General features: G+C 34.8%; 1 protein-coding gene across 1 annotated transcript in view; it reads left to right on the top strand.

The window, feature by feature from the left end:
• The first annotated feature begins 269 nt into the window (after positions 1 to 269).
• Positions 270 to 19754, top strand: part of LOC117341835 — a 98523-nt gene continuing 79038 nt past the window's right edge. Inside the window, exons 1-12 of the mRNA XM_033903698.1 lie at positions 270 to 522; positions 5562 to 5723; positions 8049 to 8139; positions 9155 to 9301; positions 9665 to 9856; positions 14075 to 14172; positions 14495 to 14664; positions 15114 to 15238; positions 17415 to 17513; positions 18389 to 18533; positions 19021 to 19119; positions 19398 to 19520. Of these exons, the coding sequence (XP_033759589.1) occupies positions 298 to 522; positions 5562 to 5723; positions 8049 to 8139; positions 9155 to 9301; positions 9665 to 9856; positions 14075 to 14172; positions 14495 to 14664; positions 15114 to 15238; positions 17415 to 17513; positions 18389 to 18533; positions 19021 to 19119; positions 19398 to 19520 (1676 nt within the window). The 5' untranslated portion in view covers positions 270 to 297. The remainder of the gene's footprint in view (positions 523 to 5561; positions 5724 to 8048; positions 8140 to 9154; positions 9302 to 9664; positions 9857 to 14074; positions 14173 to 14494; positions 14665 to 15113; positions 15239 to 17414; positions 17514 to 18388; positions 18534 to 19020; positions 19120 to 19397; positions 19521 to 19754) is intronic.

Genomic DNA, 19754 nt, shown 5'->3' with positions numbered 1-19754 from the left:
GGTCAGTGTTCCGGATAATAATAGATATCGATGAAGTTATAAAGTGTACACTTTTCCTGTAGATACGATATTATATTAAATTGACCAATTTACGTGGTTGATATATTTATAAACGTAACGAAAACGGAGGAAATTCAATTTGAAAAAAACGCTACGTTTTCAAACTTATAGGCGATTAAACAGTTTCAGGTGTAAATGAATTATATATATTCCATATAGAATTTAATTCGCGGATGCTATCTTCAGTATTACGTAAATGTAATCTTCATTCTGTTACGTCACATTCCGAATTCTGGCATGGATGTATCGAGATGTGTGGTTCTAGTGTTATGGTTAATGGTAAGTGTGGAATGCTATGTCCAGAAACGAGAAAGTGGTGATGGTGACAAAATTGCAGACGAGGAGGCTGCACGTGCATGGCTTGACCAGTACAATCAGGACGCTACGGACATGTTTTATAACAGTTCGGTCATCTGGTGGAATTATGAAACAAATATAACGGACTACAACCAAAATCTTACAGTAAGCATCGGTACTTTATTAGATGTAAACTTGTAGATACAATATATATACATGTACTGTACGTATTACATACAGCGGTAGCATGTTTTATATAAAATCATATTGTTTACACACTTTGTTTGGCTAAAATAGTGTCACATGATATACCCGATAAAAAGTCATATCGACCGAGAGGACAAAAATGTCGGTAAAAAGTGCCGGCTAACTGGATGTTTCTAAAAATAGATTCATTTTCAACTACTTCTCCTTGGTATTGTTCAACAGTGTAAAATAAAAGTTTTGAAACATGGCAAGCAGTAACTTTGAAAATTAGAAAATTAAATTATCATCAGATTTAGTGTATTGAATGCATTTTAAGCAGTTTACTTTTTAATTAACTTTTGATTGGGTAATGTTTAAGATATATATGTATAATGAATTACAAATGTATTTACAAATGCTTCACAAATTAGTCTCTATCATTACATAAACACATGTTACTAGTATTCAGTGGGTGATTATTGAACATAAAAACAGTAATTTTATAAGAAGACTAGTATAGCCTTTTGATTTCTGTTAATACATAGTTTTATTAACCTAAACAAAAATGTCAACCTCGAACTTGAGAATTCGTCCTCAGTCCATATTTTTTCAGGTTAACATAACGATGTATCGGCCCTATCAAATTGCTAAAATTGTATAATACATCTACCTATACTAGAGTATCAATACCTGTCGTATTACATATCAGTATCAGGTATAATACATGTACATATACTAGAGTATCAATACATGTACATATACTAGAGTATCAATACATGTACATATACTAGAGTATCAATACATGTACATATACTAGAGTATCAATACATGTACATATACTACAGTATCAATACATGTACATATACTACAGTATCAATACATGTACATATACTACAGTATCAATACATGTACATATTATTATACTAGAGTATCAATACATGTACATATACTAGAGTATCAATACATCTACCTATACTAGAGTATCAATACATGTACATATACTAGAGTATCAATACATGTACATATACTAGAGTATCAATACATGTACATATACTAGAGCATCAATACATGTACATATACTAGAGTATCAATACATGTACATATACTAGAGTATCAATACATCTACCTATACTAGAGTATCAATACATGTACATATACTAGAGTATCAATACATGTACATATTATTATACTAGAGTATCAATACATGTACATATACTAGAGTATCAATACATGTACATATATACTAGAGCATTAATATCTGTCGTATAACATGTCTGTATCAGGTATAATACTTACGTACTGGTAACAAAGTGTATCATGTACACACCTGTATCAGGTATAATATTTACGTACTGGTAACATGGTGTATCATGTACACACCTGTATCAGGTGTAATATTTACGTACTGGTAACAAAGTGTATCATGTACACACCTGTATCAGGTATAATATTTACGTACTGGTAACATGGTGTATCATGTACACACCTGTATCAGGTGTAATATTTACGTACTTGTAACATGGTGTATCATGTACACATCTGTATCAGGTATAATATTTACATACTGGTAATATGGTGTATCATGTACACACCTGTATCAGGTATAATATTTACGTACTGATAACAAGGTGTATCATGTACACACCTGTATCAGGTATAATATTTACGTACTGGTAACAAGGTGTATACTGTACACATCTGTATCAGGTACATGTATATTATTTATCCAGATGTAACATGGTGTATCATGTACACACCTGTATCAGGTATAATATTTACGCACTGGTAACAAGGTGTATCATGTACACATCTGTATCAGGTATAATATTTACGTTAATGTAATAAGGTGTATGCTGTGCACACCTGTATCATGTATTTCATTATGAATGAAGAAATAGAAAAAATTACAAACCTCTATTATGTACACACCGGGAGAGGGCTTAATATAAGTTGGAAAACTTGTGCCCAATCCCTTTGTAACAAATTGTAAATTACAAATAAAATATGTTTAAATCAAAAATGTACACTATTTACATAATGGTAACAAGATGGTATCTGTTCATGCCTGTATCGATTTACACTGAACTGTACGTACAAATGATACACTTCGTATTTTATGCAACAAATTAAACGTTACACCTGTTTACGTACAAAGCATTATTACTGTACGTACAAACCATATATAACACCTGTGCATACAATTATACAATACACCTATCTGTACAAATAATGCACAGCACATGTCCGTACAAATATTACACTACACCTGTCCGTACAAATATTACACTACACATGTCCGTACAAATATTACACTACACCTGTTCGTACAAATAATGCACTACACCTGTTCGTACAAATAATGCACTACACATGTCCGTACAAATAATACACTACACTTGTCCGTACAAATAATACACTACACCTGTCTGTACAAATGATACACTACATCTGTCCGTACACATGATACACTCCACCTGTCCGAACAAATAATACACTACACCTGTCCGTACAATTAATACACTACACCTGTCCGTACAAATAATACACTACACATGTCCGTACAAATAATACACTACACCTGTCCGTACAATTAATACACTACACATGTCCGTACAATTAATGCACTACGCCTGTCCGTACAAATAATACACTACACATGTCCGTACAAATGATACACTCCACCTGTCCGAACAAATAATATACTACACCTGTCCGTACAATTAATACACTACACCTGTTCGTACAAATAATACACTACACATGTCCGTACAAATGATACACTACATCTGTCCGTACAATTAATACACTACACCTGTCCGTACAAATGATACACTACACCTGTCCGTACAAATAATACACTACACCTGTCCGTACAAATAATACACTACACATGTCCGTACAAATGATACACTACATCTGTCCGTACAATTAATGCACTACACCTGTCCGTACAAATAATACACTACACATGTCCGTACAAATAATACACTACACCTGTCTGTACAAATAATACACTACACCTGTCTGTACAAATAATACACTACACATGTCCGTACAAATAATACACTACACCTGTCCGTACAAATAATACACTACACATGTCCGTACAATTAATACACTACACATGTCTGTACAAATAATACACTACACCTGTCCGTACAAATAATACACTCCACCTGTCTGTACAAATAATACACTACACCTGTCCGTACAAAAAATACACTACACCTGTCCGTACAAATAATACACTACACCTGTCCGTACAAATAATACACTACACCTGTCTTTACAAATAATACACTACACCTGTCTGTACAAATAATACACTACACCTGTCCGTACAAATAATACACTACACCTGTCTTTACAGATATTACACTACATCTGTCATACAAATAATGTACTACACATATACGAACGGAGCATACCCTACATCTGTACGTACACTATACAGTACAGTACACCTGTACTGTATGAAATACATTTATCTATGGACACGAATCTACCTCTCTAGTTATATTTTCGCCTAAATTCGAAGTATAACGTGTATATAGAACGTTCATTCGCCCTTACTTTGTATGTAGCGAGAAAGGATAACATCATTGAATATCTGTGTCGTATCCGGCAAGATTAGGCACATGGTGACCTCTATCTTTAGTCCCAGCAGCCGAAAACTCGCAATCTTCTTCATTACATGAATGAATGATTTGATAATGTCTTGCGTACCATATGATAACACATTCATCGTTCGACGCAGTAAGAAATGGAAGTTTGATAATGTCCGTTCCGTGTTCCGTTCCTTGACAGTGACAGGTTTTAGATAAGAAGTCCATACGGTTTGGAGCTAATGTACTGTTGTCATCTGATATCAAAGAATGCTCAAGTTGTAAAAATAAATCACGGGTTTGGTTTACAAACAAAAGTTTGGGAATACATTAAACATACTTATCTGTTGTGCCGACATAGCCTGCCTTTTTTGCTATATTATATTGTAACCAAATAACGTCTGAAAAAAGAATGCTGAACTTAAAATCCTAACAATAACACAGTAAAATGTTGTTGTCCGATAGCCTGGAGAGGAATGCTGAACTTAAATCCTGACAATTACACCAGATGTTTTTTGTCTGATTTTCTTTCTTGCCAGGGTGTACAGTGTGAGAAATGTTCGAAGATTTCGTTTGTTGGTCAGAGACAATGGTATCTACTAGAATAAGTCAGATAAGCACGATATTAATGTGAAAAAGCTATCCATTTTTCAGGAAAACGAATTTCAAGTTGTATACATGAATTTAAAAAGGACCTTAAACATTATATTATTTTCACTGTTATATTCGTAATTAATGAGATACTGATTGTTGTTTCCCGCACAACTTAACGATAATAATTAATCTCCCAAATGCACAATATATAGTAATATCAATAACAGACGATGTTTTTGTGAGGACATAACGTAGATCACGTGCTGTCTACTACATATAGTATGTTCGGGTATGTTCGCCCATCGTCGGACTGTCGGTCTCGTGCGTTTCCGACGATTTTGTGCGCTATTCAAACATGTTCTGTAAAGTTCATAACAAGAAAACATAAAGACTGAGTCATGTTATCATAAGATGGAATATCTATGTTAACATTTAGATAATTAGTTAAATACGGACAGTATGGAGACTGATACGTGTATGTATGTGTGTGTCATTTCGTCCCGTAGAATATCGCATTCCGCTAAAAACTTCCTAAGATGCGGAAATACTATTCTACAAACAGGAAATACAGATATATTTTAAAAAAAATTCGAGCACGTATAGCGAATTTAGCATAGATATTGACACTATGTTTGCGCATTCAGCAGGGAATTACACTTCATATTTTAAACTGATAAGATAATAATTTTTACTCTGTATTGATGACTTATTTTTTTAAACGTACATGCATTTTAATAACTGAAAATATCTCTTATGAATTGTATCAATATTAACATAATTGAAACTATTTTTAAATATCGTCATTTTATTTCATTCTAGTTGGAAACATATTTGGAAAGTTCAAACTTTAATAAAAAGAAATCCGAAGAAGCCAACCATTTTGCCTGGAGGAACTTCACGGACGTGTCCTTACGTAGACAGTTCCGATTCCTCACTAAAAGAGGAATAGATGGAATCAAGGATGAGAACTTATTAAAAGAGGTGAGATAAACATTTCACAACTCAGTCATGGTCAAAATTTAAGTTTCTTTATGATAATAATTTGGAGGAATTTGCACATTTTATATGGATGCCATTTTCAGATTTGCGCAAATTACAATAAGCCCTAAAATGAGAAAAACATCCATAACTACCATTCAATTTATAGAAGAATAAATATCATATACATGTATGTTCATAGAGCAGTGCATTACACGTTACTCCGCACAAATAGTCAAAGATATACACAGTCAAATCGTTTTATTGCAATAACTACGTCACAGTTTTAGTTTTTCATATTTTTTTCATTTACGACTTATTTTAAAAATGTAAAAACAAAAGTTTGTTTTTGTCAACTGTAGAATAGAATCTGCTGACAATAAACAAGTAGTGTAAACGGAAGCTAAACAGGATTATCTCCCCTTCGTCATCATACGAGCCCATTTCAGGTATACCCACTCTCAAGTGTCTGGATGCTTAGACGGATCCAGTGGAATGAGGGATTGGTTGGATCCCTTTCAAATCCAGAGTGCTGTATACTAAATCTATACCCGGCCTATCGAGACAAAATCTTTAATCCTCTCTTCTATTACTATATATCTGTATTTAACGCACTACCTCTCCCCATGAAATCTGTTTAGGTAGATACAGATACAGAGTTGTACTACTTATATTGACAGCACGACTGGAATACGCTTACTTCATCAAAAAATCTGCATTGAGCAACAATCCGAAGTTATGAAAATGTGTTTATGGTGTCCTAACTGGTCTGACTCCGAATATATGTTGGTGTCCTAACTGGTCTGATTCCCAGTTTATGTTGGTGTCCTGACTGGTTTGATTCCCAGTTTATGTTGGTGTCCTAACTGGTCTGATTCCCAGTTTATGTTGGTGTCCTAACTGGTTTGATTCCCAGTATATGTTGGTGTCCTAACTGGTCTGATTCTAGTGTATGTTGGTGTCCTAACTTGTCTGACTCCCAGTGTATGTTGGTGTCCTAACTGGTCTGATTCCCAGTTTATGTTGGTGTCCTAACTGGTCTGATTCCCAGTTTATGTTGGTGTCCTAACTGGTCTGATTCTCAGTGTATGTTGGTGTCCTAACTGGTCTGATTCCCAGTGTATGTTGGTGTCCTAACTGGTCTGATACCCAGTATATGTTGGTGTCCTAACTTGTCTGACTCCCAGTGTATGTTGGTGTCCTAACTTGTCTGATTCCCAGTGTATGTTGGTGTCCTAACTGGTCTGATTCCCATTTTATGTTGGTGTCCTAACTGGTCTGACTCCGAGTTTATGTTGGTGTCCTAACTGGTCCGATTCCCAGTTTATGTTGGTGTCCGAACTGGTCTGATTGCCAGGTTATGTTGGTGTCCTAACTGGTCTGATTCCCAGTTTATGTTGTTGTCCTAACTGGTCTGATTCCCAGTTTATGTTGGTGTCCGAACTGGTCTGATTGCCAGGTTATGTTGGTGTCCTAACTGGTCTGATTCCCAGTTTATGTTGGTGTCCTAACTGGTCTGATTCCCAGTTTATGTTGGTGTCCTAACTGGTCTGATTCCCAGTTTATGTTGGTGTCCTAACTGGTCTGATTCCCAGTTTATGTAGGTGTCCTAACTGATCTGATTCAAAGTTTATGTTGTTGTCCTAACTGGTCTGATTCAAAGTTTATGTTGTTGTCCTAACTGGTCTGATTTCCAGTACATGTTGGTGTCCTAACTGGTCTGACTCCCAGTTTATGTAGGTGTCCTAACTGATCTGATTCAAAGTTTATGTTGTTGTCCTAACTGGTCTGATTCAAAGTTTATGTTGTTGTCCTAACTGGTCTTATTTCCAGTACATGTTGGTGTCCTAACTGGTCTGACTCCCAGTATATGTTTTGTCCTAACTGGTCTGATTCTCAGTGTATGTTGGTGTCCTAACTGGTCTGATTCCCAGTTTATGTTGGTGTCCTAACTGGTCTGATACCCAGTATATGTTGGTGTCCTAACTGGTCTGATTCCAAGTATATGTTGGTGGCCTAACTGGTCTGATTCCCAGTTTATTTTGGTGTCCTAACTGGTCTGATTTCAGGTGTATGTTTGTGTTCTAACCGATTCCTTTCGATGTTGGGTGTCCGTATGTTGATTGATTTTGTGTTCGATATGTATTTCTGTCCTGTTTTGTCCTTTTATCAGTTGGTATTTGGATATTTATTATTTTTTATTTGTTTCATTTGTACTTGTACTATTTTTTTCCAATTCAAGAACGTGTTTTTTTTTTTAAATCACCAAATAATATCACGGAGGAGTTTAGTGAGAAAGATGATTTATTTTAAAGTGCTTTTTTTCAGATTGTTGAGCTACAGTCCGACATGGAGAAAATTTACAGCACGGGAAAAGTCTGCTACAAATCTTCAGATAACTGCTTGACACTTGAACCTGGTAAATACAGATTGATTGTATAGAAAAATTGTACAAAGTGTTGACATTATAATTTATTGCCAGATTCCAGGAAATTTCTTTGGGTTTTCAAGTTGAAATGTTCATTAACTCTCAACTAATTTTGATAACATACATAAATGGAGTATAATATAAAATCATACAGTTTGTATGCTCTAAAACGTTTGACTACATCTTACTGAAATGTTGAAAACTACTATAAATGTTTTGATTTATGAATTGGAGAAGTAGCCAAACTTGCCATGAGCCCCGCCTCAATCTCCGCACTACGTCATTCTATCAGTGTCTATTATCCGTTCATTAAATGTAATATGGAAAGTCAGATTTTAATTGCGTTATGTAATAAATCAGACTGAATACCCTCGGTGACCAATGTGATGGTCTCATATTTAGCTATATTACATTTGTCAATATGGATCCCTTGTTCTGATTATATGAGAGACCAGAACACAACAAACTCTATATTTCAATGTTACAAATATATCGGAAACCCCTAAATGGTAGAATGTGCTGGTATATTTCTGTATTTTCATGTTGCAAATATATCAAAAAATCCCCAAAATGATATAATGTGCTGAGGTATTTTTTTGATATTCACCTTACGGCATTCGTTTGTATTTGTCTCAATATATGATATCACATATTCATAGAAGACAAATTTTAAATCATTAGTAAATGCTACACATCTAATTCAGCATTTAAAGACCTTCGATATTCCAGCAGTAAACTGCCTCAAAGAATTGCAGACAAATTTAATTACGCGCGTTATTCAATTTGTCTGCAATTCTGTGAGAATTATTTTCCCAAAGAAGGCAGCTAGATATGAAAGTATTGACCGAAATCAAAAGACTATGTATTGATAAATATATTGATATGGATATTTAATGTCAATTCAAAAACAAAAAAACTTGGCAAACTCAGCATGAAAGATTGAATCGAAAGAATAATAATCTGTATAATTTGATTAGAGGGTGAGTTTTTTATCATTCTCTTGCAGATTTAACACGCGTACTTGCCAATTCTAGAGATTATTTGGAGTTGCTGCAGGCATGGAAAGGTTGGAGGGATGCTACTGGGAGGAAAATGAAGGATGGATTTGAACAGTTTGTCAACCTCAGCAACCATGCTATTAGATCACTAGGAGGTAAAATTTCGTACCAGAATATTATGTCTACTATTCTATGTACGGGTGAATCTGGATGATCACGGGTAAATCAAAAACTACACACGTAAGACAAACGAGCATGGGAATCCTGCGGTATCTCAATTTGTGTTGAATAAAGACTTATTGTTGGTTTCTTTTGAAATTTAAGTATTTGCAAGTAACACAAATGAGTAATTATTTCACGAAGTCTTAACGAAACAAACAATTAACGTTAAATATACTAACACAGAAACATAGTGTTTTGGGGTGTTTGTTAATCATTTATTGCTACGTTTATTATTGATAACTCACTTTGACATGGTTTTTTTTTTCAAAGAAATGTTCTGATTTTATCATCCTCAGACTTCGATAATTATGCAGATTATTGGTTGTCGTGGTATGACTCTGCAACCTTCGAGGAGGAAGTTATCGCTATTATGGAGCAACTGAAACCTCTTTATATGGAACTACATACATATGTCAGAGAAAAACTCCAGGATATATACCCGGACCACAAGTTCCCGGCCACTGGGCACATACCGGCCCATTTACTCGGTAAGAACATCTTCACCTTCGTTATGTGTTAAGTACGACTATAACTGGTCGACTGTCAAAATAAAAAAGCGACATAATACCGACATAATACCGACATAATACCGACATAATACAGACACAATACCGACATAATACAGACATAATACAGACATAATACAGACATAATACAGACATAATACAGACGTAATATAGACATAATACCGACATAATACAGACATAATACAGACATAATACCGACATAACACCGACGTAATAACGACATAATACAGACATAATACAGACATTATACCGACATAATAACGACATAATACCGACATAATACAGGCATTATAACGACATAATACAGACATAATACCGACATAATACAGACATAATACAGACGTAATACAGACATAATACAGACATAATACCGACATAATACCGACATAATACACACATAATACAGACATAAAACAGACATAATACCGACATAATACACACATAATACACACATAATACACACATAATACAGACATAATACCGACATAATACCGACACAATACCGACACAATACAGACACAATACAGACATAATACAGACATAATACAGACATAATACAGACATAATACAGACACAATACCGACATAATACAGACATAATATCGACATAACACAGACATAATACAAACATAATACACACATAATACAGACATAATACAGACATAATACCGACACAATACCGACATAATACAGACATAATACAGACACAATACAGACATAATACCGACATAATACAGACATTATACCGACATAATACCGACACAATACCGACATAATACCGACATAATAAAGACACAATACCGACGTAATACAGACATAATACCGACATAATACAGACATAATACAGACATAATACAGACATAATACAGACGTAATACCGACGTAATACAGACGTAATACAGACATAATACCGACATAATACAGACATAATACACACATAATACAGACATAATACACACATAATACACACATAATACAGACATAATACACACATAATACACACATAATGCACACATAATAAAGACATAATACACACATAATACCGACACAATACAGACATAATACAGACATAATATAGACATAATACAGACATAATACAGACATAATACAGACATAATACAGATATAATACAGACACAATACCGACATAATACAGACATAATACCGACATAACACAGACACAATACCGACACAATACAGACACAATACAGACATAATACAGACATAATACAGACATAATACAGACATAATACAGACACAATACCGACATAATACAGACATAATATCGACATAACACAGACATAATACAGACATAATACAGACATAATACAGACATAATACAGACATAATACCGACACAATACCGACATAATACAGACATAATACAGACACAATACAGACATAATACCGACATAATACAGACATTATACCGACATAATACCGACACAATACCGACATAATACCGACATAATAAAGACACAATACCGACGTAATACAGACATAATACCGACATAATACAGACATAATACAGACATAATACAGACATAATACAGACGTAATACCGACGTAATACAGACGTAATACAGACATAATACCGACATAATACAGACACAATACAGACACAATACCGACATAATATCGACATAATACAGACATAATACACAAATAATACAGACATAATACACACATAATACAGACATAATACAGACATAATAAAGACATAATACAGACATAATACCGACACAATACAGACATAATACACACATAATACCGATATAATAGACATAATACACACATAATACAGACATAATACAGACATAATACACACATAATACAGACATAATACAGACATAATACACACATAATACAGACATAATACACACATAATACACACATAATACAGACATAATACAGACATAATACACACATAATGCACACATAATAAAGACATAATACACACATAATACCGACACAATACAGACATAATACAGACATAATATAGACATAATACAGACATAATACAGACATAATACAGATATAATACAGACACAATACCGACATAATACCGACATAATACAGACATAATACCGACATAACACAGACATAATACCGACATAATACCGACATAATACAGACATAATACCGACACAATACCGACATAATAAAGACATAATAAAGACATAATACAGACATAATACAGACATAACACAGACATAATACAGACATAATACAGACACAATACCGACATAATACAGACATAATACAGACATAACACAGACATAATACCGACATAATACCGACATAATACAGACATAATACCGACACAATACCGACATAATACCGACATAATACAGACACAATACAGACATAATACAGACATAATACAGACATTATACCGACACAATACAGACATAATACAGACATAATACAGACATAATACCGACATAATACCGACATAATACAGACATAATACCGACACAATACAGACACAATACCGACATAATACCGACATAATACTGACATAATACACACATAATACACACATAATACACACATAATACACACATAATAAAGACATAATACACACATAATACCGACACAATACAGACATAATACCGACATAATACACACATAATACCGACATAATACACACATAATACCGACATAATACAGACATAAAACCGACACAATACAGACATAATACAGACATAATACAGACATAAAACCGATATAATAGAGACATAATATCGACATAATACAGACATAATACAGACATAATACCGACACAATACCGACATAATACAGACATAATACAGACATAATACAGACATAACACCGACATTATACAGACATAATACAGACATAATACCGACACAATACCGACATAATACAGACATAATACAGACATAATACAGACATAATACAGACATAATACAGACATAATACCGACATAATACAGACATAATACCGACGTAATACAGACATAACACCGACATAACACCGACATAATACCGATGTAATACAGACATAATACCGACATAATACAGACATAATACCGACATAACACAGACATAATACAGACATAATACCGACATAATACAGACATAATACCGACATAATACAGACACAATACCGACATAATACCGACATAATACAGACATAACACAGACATAATACAGACATAATACAGACATTATACCGACACAATACAGACATAATACACACATAATACACACATAATACACACATAATACACACATAATAAAGACATAATACAGACATAATACCGACACAATACCGACATAATACCGACATAATACACACATAATACAGACATAATACAGACATAATACACACATAATACACACATAATACACACATAATAAAGACATAATACACACATAATACCGACACAATACAGACATAATACCGACATAATACAGACATAATACAGACATAATACAGACATAATACAGACATAATACCGACACAATACCGACACAATACCGACACAATACAGACATAATACAGACATAATACAGACATAATACAGACATAATACAGACATAATACAGACATAATACAGACATAATACCGACACAATACCGACACAATACCGACACAATACCGACATAATACAGACATAATACAGACATAATACAGACATAATACAGACGTAATACAGACGTAATAACGACATAATACAGACATAATACAGACATAATACAGACATAATACAGACATAATACAGACGTAATAACGACATAATACATACATAATACAGACATAATACAGACATAATACCGACATAATACAGACATAATACAGACATAATACAGACATTATACAGACATAATACAGACATAATACACACATAATACCGATGTAATACAAACATAATACCGACATAATACCGATGTAATACATACATAATACAGACATAATACACACATAATGCAGACATAATACACACATAATACAGAGATTATACAGACATAATACACACATAATACAGACATAATACACACATAATACCGATATAAATCACAAGAAATAATTTTAAGACTGAAATATTTACAGTATTAATTTATCATATTGGACAAACAGCCCATTGCTTTGATTGCAAACGTTATTTTTTAGTGTTTTTTTTTTAGAGCGATATAACAATATTGTTCTGTTTAGGTAACATGTGGGCACAGAGTTGGGATAATCTGTATGACATCATGCAACCATTCAAGAACAAAACTGGTATTGATGTGACTCGAGCAATGGTTTCACAGGTATGAATAATCTATGTACATGTAGAAGGACAACTGTGGAATAAGTGGAGCCTAATTAGACACATCTACCCATGTACCGTTCTGCTGATAAATATAAAGCATTTCATTATAAATGTATAACATAAAGTAAATATGATCATTCTGAGGTTAATGGTTACAAAAACAAAGGCCAGGTATGGAATGTTATTTGAACCAAAGAGCGAATTTTATTGATTTAATATCACCAAATTAAAAATTGAATATGAAACACGTATCAGACATTAGAATTTCCTATAGCAAATAATAAAACATTGGTGCAAATGATCAATTATCATTTTTTTAGAATTACACAGTCGACAAAATGTTTAAAGACAGTGAAGAATTCTTCATTTCACTGGGATTTCCAAAATTACGAAAGAGCTTTTGGGAGAATTCTATGTTGGAGCGCCCAAATGATCGAGAAGTCAGTTGTCATGGTTCTGCGTGGGACTTCTATAAGTATTATGACTACAGGTGAGATGTCAATATATTTATTTGAAGTTAAACACAAGTAGCATGATTACCTACAAAGATGAAAATGAATTGTACAATGTATATAGACAGAACTAGTAGTTTAAAGGGCAGCCAAGTGGAAAATTCAGTTTATTTTATACTTTAACGCTGATATTTTCTGCTATGTTAAGCAGTGTTTTGAATTGTATGACTTCCTTAAGGGATTTTAGAATCTTTAATTCTAATTAAAAAAAAAGAAATGTCATGCGATGCACTGTAATTTTGGCAGGCCGTGATGCAGATGACACATGCATACTGAATTTCAGTAGGGTATAGACTTTTTTTTATAATATGCTAAAATCCTGAAATGTAGGAACATGAAAGAAAACACTTACTTCCTAGAAAATGAAATACAAAAGAGAAACCATAACACTCATGTAGAAGTGTGTATTTAATGATTATGTCCTCAGGATAAAGATGTGTACGGACATTACCCAGGACGATCTGTATACAGTACACCACGAGATGGGTCACACCTACTACCAGATGGCCTACGAGAATCAGTCCGTTCCATTTCGGGATGGAGCTAATCCAGGTAACCAACTGTTAAACACATACTGTATAGATAATATTCACAGGGGATTTGATATCGTTTTATCCAGCTCATTGCATAACGTGCAAAATAAATATTCAGCGAATATATTTTGTAATTACATTGAAATTTGTATAATTTAATACTTGCGAACTAGGTCTGACTGGTACAACCCAAAATTTAACGCCCGAGAACTAGGTCTGACTATGACAACCTCGAAATTTAATGCCCGCGAACTAGGTCTAACTGGAACAACCGCGAAATATTAATCACGTTAAATCGAATGTCTGATGAGGTAAACAACAACATTCAGTGCAATTAAATGTTTAAAATAGCGTGATTGAAATGAAAAGATGTGAATACATTTGTATTACTGCCTTCACATAATGATGTTGAATCCTTATGGGTAGATTTTAAATTAGGTTTATGATAATCAGGATGTGTCAATTGCCTGTCCTAGAGACTCGGAATAAGATTAGGTTCAGACACACTGCTAAGCCATATATTATATTATTGCGTGTATTTTATTTTGAAAACAATAAATAATACAGGTATGCAAACCGTTATGTTACCGTAACGCCGATAATACGAGGGCAAAATAGTAACAGTAATGTGTCCAAAACGAAGGCCTCTTAAAAGTACCATTCGAAAAGAGTAAGCTCTGGTCTTGCGGAAGGTTTCTTTGTCATGCTCACTATGTAAACGGAAGGGTCTTTGTCACGCTCACTATGTAAACGGATGAGATTTTTGTCACACTCACTATGTAAACGGAAGGGTTCTTTGTCACGCTCACTATGTAAACGGAAGGGTCTTTATCACGCTCACTATATAAACGGAAGGGTTCTTTGTCATGTTCACTATGTAAACGGATGGGCTTTTTTTGTCACGCTCACTATGTAAACGGAATGTAAACGGATGAGTTTTTTGTCACACTCACTATGTAAACGGAAGGGTTCTTTGCCATGCTCACTATGTAAACGGAAGGGTCTTTGTCACGCTCACTATGTAAATTGAAGGGTCTTTGTCACGCTCACTATGTAAACGGATGAGATTTGTGTCACACTCACTATGTAAACGGAAGGGGTCTTTGTCACGCTCACTATGTAAACGGAAGGGTCTTTATCACGCTCACTATGTAAACGGAAGGGTCTTTGTCATGCTCGCTATGTAAACGGAAGGGTCTTTGCCACGCTCACTATGTAAACAGAAGGGTCTTTGTCACACTCACTATGTAAACGGAAGGGTCTTTGTCACGCTCACTATGTAAACAGAAGGGCCTTTGTCACACTCACTGTAAACGGAAGGGTCTTTGTCACGCTCACTATGTAAACGGAATGTAAACGGAAGGGTCTTTATCACGCTCACTATGTAAACGGAAGGGTTCTTTGTCACGCTCAATATGTAAACGGAAGGGTCTTTGTCACGCTCACTATGTAAACGGAATGTAAACGGAAGGGTCTTTGTCATGCTCACTATGTAAACGAATGGTTTTTTGTCATGCTCACTATGTAAACGGAAGGGTTCTTTGTCATGCTCACTATGTAAACGGAAGGGTCTTTGTCACGCTCACTATGTAAACGGGAGGGTCTTTATCACGCTCACTATGTAAACAGAAGGGCCTTTGTCACACTCACTGTAAACGGAAGGGTCCTTTGTCATGCTCACTATGTAAACGGAATGTAAACGGAAGGGTCTTTATCACGCTCACTATGTAAACGGAAGGGTTCTTTGTCACGTTCACTATGTAAACAGAAGGGCCTTTGTCACACTCACTGTAAACGGAAGGGTCCTTTGTCATGCTCACTATGTAAACGGAATGTAAACGGAAGGGTCTTTGTCACGCTCACTATGTAAACGGAAGGGTCTTTGTCATGCTCACTATGTAAACGGATGGTTTTTTTTTTGTCACGCTCACCATGTAAACGGAAGGGTCCTTTGTCATGCTCACTATGTAAACGGAAGGGTCTTTGTCATGCTCACTATGTAAACGGAAGGTTTTTTGTCACGCTCACTATGTAAACCTAGGTCAAATCCACCTTCGATTCCTCTATCCAGCTGTCTTTCCCTACCCCGTGTTAGATCGATTTATCCCATCCCTAGAAACCACGGGATCCCCCTGTGAGGTAAGTGAGAAATAATTTGAATAATATATGTGTAATCTACCTTACAACTGTTGTAGCGTTCCACGAGGCTATTGGGGACACCATTGCACTATCTGTTGTCACGCCTGACCATCTACATAAGATTGGACTTCTGGACACTGTAGAAAATGACCTAGGTAATGCTTAAAAGTTGCATGATGATTAATCCATTAAAATATTATCGTTACATCCATATTCACTCAAAATACTTGTGGGGTACATTAGCGATTCATTACCTCAAAATGAAGTCACTTAAAATTAGTTTTTCACCGCAAATCTTCATAATCATTATTGCTTTATTTTAGCGACAAAATAATTTTGAAATTCGGATTGACTTGTATGCTAAACCCCAACAGGTTAACAGAAAAAAATACTCTAGCATACACTCCACAATCCTGACCGTTCCTCTGGTTGTGCTTTCATACATTGTTTGCCTATCTCAATTTACATTTGTTGATGGATATTAATCAAAACTAATATGGAAGGTGTTTATTGACGATACATTGATTACTAGTATGGTAAATAATGAGCGTTATTGGATAATTATTGTGGGAGTCACTGCCATTATTTTTCAACTTCTTGATTGCGCTCCCAATGCTACATTTCTCGATTGAACTTAATCAAAGTGATGTGGAAGTCGAGCATTGACAATGCATTGGTAGAGTTTAGAAACGATTGTTCTCGCTTAATTTTTGTAGGCACGTATGGCCTAGACTGTATATCAAAGATCATTCGGGAGTTTCTGCCTTTTTCACTTTAAAGATTGGATTATTTCCACTGCTGCATTTCTTGACACCATTTGATTGGCTCAATTATGACGTATGAACTGCAACATAATGATGTTAATTAATACGAGTAATTGTAATGTGATGTACCTAGATAATAGGTTCGTGTTACATCAATAGATTATTATGTACAACATAGAAAACATTTCTATATTTTTGTTTGTATTGCACCGGCGGCAGGGACACTTTACTACTCTGTATTAATATTGTCTTATCTGTTCTAACAGAAAGTGATATCAACTTCTTAATGAATGTGGCATTAGACAAAATAGCCTTCCTTCCCTTCGCTTTCGCCCTTGATAGCTGGAGGTGGGACGTCTTCAGGGGGAAAACGCCTCCTCAACAGTACAACTCTAAGTGGTGGGAATTACGGTAAGTAATGATGGGAACTGATGATACACAAATCATGATGATATACAGAATTCTATGTTGATTATTATCACTTCCATGATGCATTAATCAACAACGCACTGCCAAGAAAATGAGTCTGACGCTTGGATAGCGAGTAATGCAACGTGGAGAAACTGGTCAATAAATTAAGTATCATAACAGTTTTAATGTTGATTTGGTTCACATACAAATATTACAAACTAGATCTAACAAAGATCATTATTGTTGGCCGCCTTGAAATAAGTCTATAATCATTTTTAAAATCCTAGTTTTGTGCATGTCAACAACCGGTTTGAATTGAAACGTTAATTAACGCTGGAGATTACACGACCGGGCAGGCTTTTCTCAGAGACACCAAATCCATTATTAGCCAAAGACATCTCCCTGTGTGTGAGTGGTATTGGCCAATGAGATATGAGCAATGTGGAATTGTTTGTGTTTCATTATCGTTGTATAAACTGTGTTCCAGGTGTAAATATCAAGGTATATCTCCACCTGTAGAGAGGTCAGAGGAAGACTTTGACCCCGGGGCGAAATACCATGTACCTTTCCAGGTATCGTACATCAGGTAAGAAGTAAATGTATTAAATATTTTAAGCAATCGGTGTCAATAGAATATATACACGTTATGTCCTTTTTGACTTAATGAAAATAATAAGAAGAAAAACAATAGAAATAAAAGAAGAAACATCTGACTATAAGAGCCCCGTGATGCGTGCGGTAGGTTAATTTCAAGATTTTTATTGGAAGAAAAAAATAAAAACGAAAACAAAACAAAACAAAAAACTGGAACGTTAGGTATGTCAGACAATGCTGAAATGATGTGAGAACGGTTTCATTTTCCAGGTATTTTGCTGCATTTATCCTGCAGTTTCAGTTCCAGAAGGCACTATGCGACGTCGCGGGACACCAAGGTCCACTATATCGTTGTGATATATATAACTCCACTACTGCCGGTGACAAACTGAGGTGTGTACAGGTGGTAAATGCTGGTGTGTTTAGATGAAAAAATCAGATGTTTGATTGCAGGGAGTATACTCAAGTACATGTATAAGTAAAAACAAAATGCTCTGCGTGTCTAGATGACAAGGTCAGCATATCTCACTAGCAGTAACAGACTCATATCATTAGTATAATAGAAACTCTCAAGTCACTCTGTCATGGGATGATATTTGACAAGACAAAGTTATTTTTTTGATGAAA

Source organism: Pecten maximus, chromosome 2, assembly GCF_902652985.1.
Source record: "Pecten maximus chromosome 2, xPecMax1.1, whole genome shotgun sequence".
NCBI lineage: Eukaryota > Metazoa > Mollusca > Bivalvia > Pectinida > Pectinidae > Pecten > Pecten maximus.
Note: the sequence above shows the minus strand (reverse complement) of the source record. Positions and strands in the feature narration are given on the sequence as shown.